Source organism: Vitis vinifera, chromosome 18 (assembly GCF_030704535.1).
Source record: "Vitis vinifera cultivar Pinot Noir 40024 chromosome 18, ASM3070453v1".
NCBI classification, from domain to species: Eukaryota; Viridiplantae; Streptophyta; class Magnoliopsida; order Vitales; family Vitaceae; genus Vitis; species Vitis vinifera.
Window position 1 is genome coordinate 21,148,953 of NC_081822.1, and position 11,162 is coordinate 21,160,114.

The 11,162-nt window shown below is 32.9% G+C and overlaps 1 protein-coding gene across 1 annotated transcript; it reads left to right on the plus strand.

Annotated features, from left to right (window-relative positions):
• The first annotated feature begins 4,058 nt into the window (after nt 1-4,058).
• Nucleotides 4,059-7,003, plus strand: LOC132253267 (laccase-15-like). The gene is made up of 6 exons (XM_059735009.1): nt 4,059-4,216; nt 4,466-4,617; nt 4,880-5,124; nt 5,217-5,345; nt 5,651-6,601; nt 6,738-7,003. Exons 1-6 carry the CDS (start codon nt 4,115-4,117, stop codon nt 6,866-6,868), a joined length of 1,710 nt encoding a protein of 569 aa, XP_059590992.1. The 5' UTR covers nt 4,059-4,114; the 3' UTR covers nt 6,869-7,003.
• Nucleotides 7,004-11,162: the final 4,159 nt, after the last annotated feature.

Consider the following 11,162-nt stretch of genomic DNA (forward strand, 5'->3'; position numbering starts at 1 on the left):
AAAAAGGAAAGAAAGGAATGAATGATGCAATAATACTAACACGTGCAGGAGTTTATTTAAATATGGTTTCTAATTTAACTAAAGTCACATCTTCAAAATGACATTTTAAAATTTGAACAGAGATATTTATTTATTTTATTGGAGTTGGATTTGAATGTTTGGATTGACCAATTCCATAAATAATTATTTATTTCATTTATTGGAGTTTAATTTGAATGTCTGAATTGACCCGATTTAATAAATAATTATTTATTGGGTTTGCCTTTGAGTATCCAAGTGACCTAAGCCAACCTAATAAATAAAAATAAGGGAGAAGTTTTTGAAAGCTTTAAAACTACTAAAAAACTATTATAAAAAAATAAATAGTGTGAACCTTAGACTTCTGGCGATGAGAAAATAAAAAAGAGAATAATTCTTCTTTCTAGGACAAAGTCCCCTCTTGAATTTTTTTTCCTATTTTCTCGTCAAAATTTTTATGCCATCAAAATAGAGTGATTCTTATAATCCTGGGATGTGATGTTGGTTGACTATTATGATAGTAAATTAATTGGGGAGGATGCATGCATATAACAATTTTATTTTATTTTATTTTTAATCATGGAGCACATTTTGGCCCAAAACTGCCCATTACTAACGGCCGGTACTCCCATGGTAGCATATAGTGTATCTTTGATGGACAAGCATCAATGTTCATGAACATTTTGCAATCATCATGGTGATTTGATTTGGTTTGATTTGATTTTTTGAGACGTTGAAATGGACATGCAACAGAATTCCGCGTCATTCCAGTTGTTGTTCTCTCCAAAATTTTAATTTTCAAAGTTTAAATCATACTTTCCTTGAACTTGCATTTAAGGATGCTAGGTTCCCGATTCGGAAATTTTCAAATACTCATCCTGACCTATCCCTAATATAAACATATTTAAAACGGGTTTGAGAATTCTTTTATAACTCAAAATAGATTCATATATGATTTTATCCCATTGGATGTATGGTCAACCCGTTACAATTTTTTATTTTTTTCTTTAAAAGATGTTAACGTACACGTTTGTCTACATGCAAGTGCAAGTGGAAAATAAAATATTGTCCTACATGGTCAAAATACGGTTGTCATGCTTTTATTATGATTTTATTTAACTTTTGCAAGCATATATTATACAAAATGGGTCACATATAGGCCGAAAAAAATTCCAATTTAATAAGCTTTCGATCTTACTAATTTTAAACATAATTGAAAAATAAATTAAATAAATTTAAATTTTATAAAATAAGATGTAAACTTTGAAAAACTTGTAAGTAGGCCTATCGTCATTATATCCTCATCGTGTTTTGATAACAAAGTTTACAATTAACAAATTCAATTAAAGAGGAATAATTCTAACATAATAAAGATTTAAAAGAGACAAAAATAATAATTTAAAAAGAAAGAAAGAAAGAAAGAAGAGATGGTTATAATTCTAAGTAGGTGAACTCTCGAGTTCAAGGGCCCATGATAAGGTAGAGTGGGGATAGGCAATTACATTATTTGTGAGGGTCTTTTTTGCATTTTAATTATGAAAGGTGGTGGGATTGAAATTCATGTCACATGACAAATACATGGACTTGCTGGTGATTGTGTTATTATATATGAAAGAAAAAAAATGAAACATTTCGTGTTACCTTCTAAAACAGATTGATCATTTCATTGATAATTTTTTCATCTCAAATCGTGAATAAAACTATAAGTACAAAAATCACTTTGTTTTCACAACACAAAAACCTTAAACTTCATTGTCAAGAAGAAAATAAGAAAATTTGAAGAGAGGATTTATTTTTAAAAAAAATTAATTTTCATGATGAAAATTCAATGCCTGCACTTTTAGAATTTAACATGCATATGACTGATATGTGCAATTTTTGTTGGCACAGTGACAGTTACCCATCCATGATGTACAAGTAATATTGGTCCCACTCTCTTACACAAAAAGATGTATTCAAAATTAAGGGTATGTTTCTTCCACAAAAAAAAAAAAAAGAAAAGAAAATGGAAGTCATGTGTGGTAGGGTATGTATTCACGTGCAGGTGTAGGAGGCTTTGTTGCAACCAATTACTCTCCCTTCCCAAGTATTGGAAGGGATAACATAGAAGTCATTTCCGTTATCCTCAATGTTTGAATACAAGTACCTGATGTAAAAATAATTCTTCTTTTTAGGACAAAGTCCCCTCTTGAATTTTTTCCTATTTTCTCGTCAAAATTTTTATGCCATCAAAATAGAGTGATTCTTATAAGCCTGGGATGTAATGTTGGTTGACTATTATGATAGTAAATTAATTAGGGAGGATGCTTGCATATAACAATTTTATTTTATTTTATTTTTAATCATGGAGCACATTTTGGCCCAAAACTGCCCATTACTAACGGCTGGTACTCCCATGGTAGCATATAATGTATCTTTGATGGACATGCATTTGTATAATTTTTTTATGATTTATGATTTATGATATTTATAATAAATCTATAATTATTTATTATTATTATTATTATTATTAAATTGCTTTTTGTTGAGAAAAAAAGATAATATGCAAAGGAAGCCAATATTTATTTGATGGTGCATGCAATTTATCTGTGCACTGTCTTTAATCGTACATTGAATGTTGCAATGCATATAATAAGACCATATAAAAATTAAAAAAGAAAAAGAAAAAAAAGGAATGAATGATTCAATAATACTAACATGTGCAACAGTTTATCTAAATATGGTTTCTAATTTTAAAATTTGAACAAAGATATTTATTTATTTTATTGGAGTTGGATTTGAATGTTTGGATTGACCAATTCCATAAATAATTATTTATTTATTTTATTGGAGTTGAATTTGAATGCCTGGATTGACCCGATTAAATAAATAATTATTTATTGGGTTTGCGTTTGAGTGCTCAAGTGAACTAAGCCAACCTAATAAATGAAAATAGGGAGAAGTTTTTGAGAGCTTAAAAATTACTAAAAAACTATTATAAAAAAATAAATAGTATAAGAAAATAAAAAATAAGATAATTCTTCTTTCGAGGACAAAGTCCCCTCTTGAATTTTTTCCTATTTTCTCTATAAAAATGAGGGCCAAAATTTTTATGCCGCCAAGATAGAGTGATTCTTATAAGCCTTGGATGTGATGCTGGTTGACTATTATGATAGTAAATTGGGGAGGATGCTTGCATATAGTGTATCTTTGATGGACATGCATTTGTATAATTTTTTTTATGATTTATAATATTGCATCAATGTTTATGAACATTTTGCAATCATGATTTGGTTTGATTTGATTTTTTGGACGTGCAACATAAGAAATAGGTTTTGTATTAAGATATTTGAATGGGTATAGATTTGTACTTAAGAAATGAACATATGATTAAAATAAACCTGTTTCTAACCTTTTAACACACAAATTTGGAAATCTAAACATATGGATTGTTTCTGAAAGCAGCGCTGACTTTTCCTTTCCTACCAAATACAAACATCATGGCTGGAGAGTTAATGAAGATTTTTACCACTACCATGGATTCTGGTGCTATTCCTTCTTCCTAGAAGGAACCATGAAATCTCAAGAACACTTCCAGGTCCAATCTTTACAAATTATTTCATTTTGATTTTTTTTTCAAATCTATAATTATTTATTATTATTGTTAAATTTAAATCTATAAATTATTATGCGAGGTCAAAGTTTCAAAAGTATTCTACATATATTTTAAATTTATTTCTTGGTCAATTCTCATAATTATAGTGGTCCTGCTCATTGAACTGGTCCTGGAAGAACATTCAAATTACTTTATCTTATATTGATACGTGGCGAGAAATTGTTGAACCCCGGGAGAATCGTCTTGAATATATTATGAATTATCTATTAAAGAAATACAGCAAAAGTTCGGGAGAAACCGGCTGTTGGGTGCCCACAGAAGGTGACAGCAGCCATAAAAGTTGCTGTTCAGCTTTCACCAATTCTAGTTTTGGTTCTCTCCAGCCTCTATAAATACCTTTCATCTATTCATGTCAAAGAGCAGATAAGTCGTGCTATTAGAAATAGTAAGAAAATCGAAGGAGTTGTGTTTAGGACAAGAGAAGCTTTTCTTCCAAAGAAGATGTGGCTGATCATGAAGGTTTTCCTCTTGCAAATTTTAGCGTTTCTACTTTTTGGTGGTGGCATCTATTGCCAAGCTTCAACCCGTCGGCTGACTTTTGTGGTAAATACTATATATGATTTTAGCCTTAACGCCACCTTATGATCGTAATATTTAGGGAGTAGTATTACTCTCATTTTCCACCGTATGACCCCCATGGGGTTCTCGGGTACCCTGTGTCATTGAGTCATTCATGCAGGCTATCAATTTCTAATTGGTTATACACTTGCATGAATGGATCGATGCAACTATTCATGCATGTAATATGTCTTTAGGGATGAGGTTGCATGGTTAACTTTTAATTGGTTGCAGGTGAAGGAAGCTTCATATACAAGGCTTTGTAGCACCAAGAACATCTTAACAGTAAATGGACAATTTCCTGGACCAACTATATATGCTAAGAAAGGAGAGACGATCATTGTCGACGTTTATAACAAAGGAAAAGAAAACATCACCATTCATTGGTAGGTCTTGTGCGTATCTCAAAAAAACGATAGTAATCGGTAGCATGCCTACATGACATACATTCTTTTATTTCTAAGAGGGGGTTGCAATATATTGCTTTGCAAATAAAGTCAAATTTAAACAATACTTTATGGTTATTTGCTTCAATTCCATTGAAATACAGTTGATGCCTCTTGTTACTATGACAATATGTTGTTGCATGCCATCTTTTGTTAGTCCAAAAATTAGTACTAGTTTTAATGTATAGTTATTGTTTTGCAGGCATGGGGTGAGCATGCCTAGATATCCATGGACAGATGGTCCTGAGTATATCACACAATGCCCAATTCAACCAGGGTCAAAGTTTAGCCAAAAGATCATCCTTTCCTTTGAGGAAGGCACTCTATGGTGGCATGCTCACAGTGATTGGACCCGAAACACCGTTCATGGAGCTATAATCGTCTATCCCAAGAATGGAACCAAGTATCCTTTTCCCAAACCTAATGCAGAAATTCCCATCATATTAGGTATAAGTGTTGTTACTTTTAAAGGTTAATTTACATATCATGAATTAACCAACAAATCAAGGTCTAAAATTATTGGATTTGTTGAAATGCAGGACAATGGTGGAAGAGTGATGCGAATGTGGTTCGAGATGAAGCGCTTGCAACTGGAGCTGACCCCAATGCCTCTGATTCTTTATTGATAAATGGACAACCTGGTGATCTATTTCCATGCTCAAAACCAGGTACAAATTAAGTTTAACTTCCCATTTTAAAATTGTACATGATTTCATTTTCTTGTATTTTGACCATATTACTTTTTCTTATTAACATCAACATATTTAAAGCTTAATGCTAAAAAAGAGGAATATAGCTATGAGGATGGTAGAGCCATGATTTAACACATAAGAAAAGGCTAGTCCGAATATAATTTTGAACTATGGAGCCAAATTTACACCCCTAATCACTTCATAATTGGTGGATCCTCATGGAAAATTTTCTTTTTCTTTTCACTAGTCATAAGTATAAAAATTTCCCTTTCTAATTGCAGGCACATTCAAGCTAACTGTGGATCATGGAAAGACCTATCTACTTCGCATAATCAATGCTGCCTTGCACGAGGCTCTCTTCTTCTCCATTGCCAAGCATAAAATGACAGTGGTTGGAACAGATGGTAGCTACACAAAACCATTGACACGAGATTATATCACAATATATCCTGGCCAAACCTACGATGTCTTACTAGAAGCTAACCAACACCCGGATCACTATTACATGGCAGCTAAAACTTATTCCATTGCCCCGGCAGCTCGTAATTTTTTTGACAACACAACCACCACAGCTATTGTACAGTACAGGGGATACTACACTCCATCTTCACCTCTCTCCTTGCCTTATTTGCCTACATACAATGACACAAATGCATCGGTTCAGGTCATGGCCGGCCTCCGAAGCTTAGCAGATGCGGAATATCCTTGCAATGTCCCATTGAGCCCGAGCACTAAACTGATTTACACTGTTGGTATGAACTCGTACCTATGCCCCAATAATTCATGTGCAGGGCCCAATGGGACGCGGTTCTCCGCAAGTATAAACAACATAAGCTTCCAATTCCCTACAATTGACATACTGCAAGCTTACTATTATAACATTAGTGGTGTATATGGAGATAAATTTCCTAGTGTTCCAGAACTGGTGTTCGATTTTACCACTGATATTATTCCCTTAGAGTATCAGACGCCGAAAAACGGAACAGAAGTAAGGGTGCTTGAGTATAACTCCACGGTGGAGATTGTTTTTCAAGGGACAAACTTGATTGCAGGGACACACCACCCCATGCATCTCCATGGATACAGTTTCTATGTTGTTGGATGGGGATTTGGGAATTTCGATAAAGATAAGGACCCATTGGACTACAATCTGGTGGATCCTCCCCTTCAGAGTACCATCTCCGTTCCTACGAAAGGTTGGGCTGCAATCAGATTCGAGGCATCCAACCCTGGTATGTTGCAAGCACTCATGTGAATTTTTTTTTTTTTAAAAAAACCCTTGAAACTGCCAACTCGCATACAAGGAAATAATTTTTCTTAATATTGCAATAAGTTAGGTGTAATGTTGGTATATTTTCTCTGTTGCAGGAGTGTGGTTCATGCACTGCCATGTAGAACGTCATCAGACTTGGGGCATGGACACTGCGTTCATAGTGAAAAATGGTAAACACCCAGAAGCTCAAGTGCTGCCTCCGCCATCTGACATGCCACCATGTTGAAGCTACAAAGAATTAACATGCCAAAGATTTCATTGAATGTTTGCATTATTCAGCTCTTTGTTTAAAAAAAATGTTGACTAAGTATTCCTCTTGTATTAAAATAACAAGAATAATGTAAGGTTGTAAAATATTGTGTCTGGGATTATTATATAATTTGTCAATTTCTTGGATTGTTAAAAGTCTATAAAGATATTTTAGTTATTTATTTTTTTTCCTTTTCCTTTATGTTAGTGTAGTCTTGTGATATTATTACTAAAATAGGAGGTAAAAATATAAATTATATATCGATTATTTTAAATTTAGAAAAAAGTGCTTATTTTAATTTGGAATAAATAAATAGAAAAAAAAACTGATTTTATCTCAATTGTGTAAGACTTCAAAAATATTTTCTTATTTGAAAAATATTTTGAGTTGTAAAAGTAAAAATTAAACAAATCATTTCATGACCTTTTTCACAAGTATCCATTTACATCATAGTCTAATTTTTTCAGAAGTGTCATGCAACTCCTGATCAACTTGATCTACTGAAATGTTGTCAACAACTTGTGGAACTTCAATGACTAGTTGATCTTCAATGATTGGTTGAACTTCAGCAATTGTTTGTTCTACACCCATTTGAACTTGAGGGGTGTTATGAATAACAAACAATTTATCACTCGAAGTGGAAGGTTGAGACTCTGTATGATCAATATCAGAAACTATGTTTCCGAATTGATCGCTCCCACTGACCAAGTCATATTCAAGAAATTTAGCATTTCTTGATTCCACAATCCTAGTGTTGTGAGTTGGATAGTAAAATCCATACCCCTTAAACCTTTCAGTATATCCAATGAAATACCCACTTATAGTCCTTGGGTCCAGTTTTTTCTCTTTCGGATTATTAATTGTCACTTCAGACGAGCATCCTTAAACGCGCATATGTCGCAAACTTGGTTTCCAACTTTTTCATAACTCAAATGGCATCTTCAGGACAACCTTGGTTGGAACTCTATTTAATATATACACTGTCGTCTTAAGTGCTTCAGTCCACAAGAATCTAGGAAGTTTTGAGTTGCTCAGCATATTCCTCACCATGTCCAATAAAGTTCGATTTCTTCTTTCTGCTATACAATTTTGGTATGGAGAACCAGGCATGGTGTATTGGGCAACAATCCCATGCTCTTGAAGAAACTTCGAAAATGGCCTAGGTGCTTGTCCAATTTCCATGTATCTACCATAATATTCTCCATCTCTATCTGATCTCACAATCTTAATTTGTTTACCGCATTGTTTCTCTATTTTTGCCTTGAAAACCTTAAAAGCATCTAATGATTCATTTTTGTTATGAAACAAGTAGAGATACATGTATCATGAATAATCATCTATGAAAGAGATGAAGTATTTTTTACCATGAGAGTTCATGTCTAGACTACATATATCAATACGTATGATCTCTAATATGGCAAAACTCCTAGTAGCACCTTTCTTTAACTTGTTGGTCTGCTTTTCTTTAATGCAGTCCACACAAGTCTCAAAGTCAGTAAAATCTAGAGTACTAAGTACCTCATCATCATTTACCAATCTTTTGATTCTATCTATGGAGATATGACCTAATCTCCAATGTCATAATGTAGAGGAATCCTCATTTACAACACATTTCTTAATGCCAATTTAGACATGTAATGAATTATAAGTGGTATCATTTTGTAAGAATATGCAATAAAGACCATCAGAGAAAATACCATTCCCAACACAATCAGATTTATAAGTCAAACCGAAATATGTTTCTAAAAAATGAAAGGAATATCTAAAAGGTACAAGTCTAGAAACTGAAATCAAGTTTAGTGAGAAACTTGGTACATAAAAGGTCCTTTGCAATTCTAAAACAAAACCACCATCTAAAGTTAAATAACACGTCCTTATTCCTTCCAATATGTGAGCCCATCTTGTTTCCGGATAAGATGAATTGCTCACTTCTCACTAACTTCCTTAGGTTTTGCTTACCCTGCAAGGAATTTGAAATATGGATTGTAGATCCAGAATCAATCCACCATGAGTTGGTATTTACGTTAACCATATTAGATTCATAACAAACAAACGAGGTAGGGTTATCTTTCTTCTCAAGCCATATCTGGAATTTCAAACATTAACGTGTTCTTTCTTTTTACAGAAGAAACACTTTTCGTCTTTCTTAATGTCAGCTTTGGGAGGAATTTGATGTTTCCCTTTCCGATTGGCTTGAGATTTTCCTTTCTTTTGCGTTAACAACGTGACATTTTCTCCTTGCTCCATCATTAACCTTCCTCTTGAACACACATGGTCATCAATTCATTGATATACCACTTATCCTTATGTTTGTTATAAGAGATTTTCAAAGGTCCATACTAAGGCAGAAGAGTGTTGAGGATAAAGTGCACCAAGAAGGATTCAAACATTTCTACCTCGAGCTTCTTCAGTTGAGCCACTATGTCCCTCATTTCCATGATGTGTTCGTGTACACCTTTTATATCGGTGAGCTTTAGGGATGTGAACTTCATAATTAGGGTGCTCACCAAGGCTTTATCCGAAGTGACGAATTGCTCATCAATAGCCTTTAGCAATTCACAGACATTCTCGTGTTGCTCGATTGAACCATGTATACCAACACTAATCTTAGTCTTAATATACATCACGCTGAGGCGATTAGATTTCTCCTAGCGTTCGTACAATAGAATTCGATCAAGTGTGTTGGTATCGGTGATCTTAGGTAGTTCATCTTTCCTAATGGCATAGTCTATGTCCATGCACCCTAATTGAATAAGAATTCTTTCCTTCCATAACTTAAAGTTATCTCCCCTAAGTTTAGGAACCTCACAATGAATATCAAAAATGCTAAGTAAAACTGCACAAAAAGATTACAAGCTTATTAATATTTGAGGTTTTAAATAAATTCATGTTTTACCAATGTAAAACATGCTTAAAATTTGAATCTAATTTTATTAAAACTGTTTGTGGGCTAAATCTCTAATTCAATTAGATTCATTATCTTTATGATTGATTTTATCAAACTATTTTTACTGAATTCATAATTTTAATATTTATTATGATTATAGTTTGATATCTTTTATCTTTAAACTTTATGATAAATAATTAAATTAATTATTCCTAACTCCTGTGGGTAAATTAGGAAAAACTGATTTTAATATTTTATTCTAATTAATTATACTAACATAATGAAATCCCAATGGGGTAAAATCGTTATATTTATATAATTAATTACAATTAATGTCCATTATGTGATCCTTATCCACTTAATATATAATTAAAGATGTTGTGGCTATTCTTTAATTATTTAAAATTATATGGTTCACTAGACATTAAAAATATATTTTAGGCTCTACTTAATACCTAAGAATAATTATGCAGTAACATAAAAGACAACCACAAAAATGTTTGTGAATTATTCATAACTTAATTGTTTACCCTAAATAATTATTTTAATTAATTTGTGAACATTTTATGAATCTTAATGTGCTAAATAATTTTAACTAAAATTATATGTTATAACTATAATTTAGGCAATATTGCATGCAAATAAAGCTATAAAGTTACACATAAAATAACTTAAATAAATAGTACCAACATAATATTGGCATGAATAATACAAACATACAAATTAGCACAAATTAACCTTACTTGCATGTATAAGGACCACATAATAATTTTTTTATTTTTTAAAATTTTTTTTTTTTGCAAATGTATAAAGGTGGATGTCAGATTGTGAGCGGCTGAAGAGGTGCTGTGGGACCCTGCGGAGCACCGGCCAGTTATCCTTCCACCGACGAGAGCAGGAGGAGATGTGAAACTAGCCTCATGTGGTGCCCTCCACTCTAGGAACCACGTCACCCAGGTCTTCGCCCGGACGTCGAGACTCATCTCCCAACTTGGAACGGGTAGGCGAGCATTTAACCCCATCAGTCCCTACCCGCTCAACTGAAACAACATCCGCCCACCTTAATGCCCCCACTTGAGCTAGAGGAATCACAGGAATTCCATTATTTTTGGAATTATGGAATTTATTCATGTTTATTAAAAATCGAGAAAATTGTTGAAAATTAAAGAAAATTAGGAAAGTTCATGATAGGAAAAGAATGGCTGCAAGTGTTTATTAAAAATCAGGATTTTAATGCCTAAAAATGTCTAAGGATGAATTTTTAAAGCGCAGATTATTTGAATGAAAAATTTTTTGAAAACCCAATTTAAAACATGTAAGATCACAAAGAAACAATAGAAATGCATTTGGGAGAGGACAGTGTGCACTAAGGTAGCCATCCAG

Bases quoted from the DNA above. Each gene is read 5' to 3' on its own strand.
- LOC132253267 (XM_059735009.1), top strand. From the start codon at position 4,115: ATGTGGCTGATCATGAAGGTTTTCCTCTTGCAAATTTTAGCGTTTCTA. The intron at 4,217-4,465 runs GTAAATACTATA...AATTGGTTGCAG, and splicing joins CCCGTCGGCTGACTTTTGTG to GTGAAGGAAGCTTCATATAC. The intron at 6,602-6,737 runs GTATGTTGCAAG...TCTCTGTTGCAG, and splicing joins ATTCGAGGCATCCAACCCTG to GAGTGTGGTTCATGCACTGC.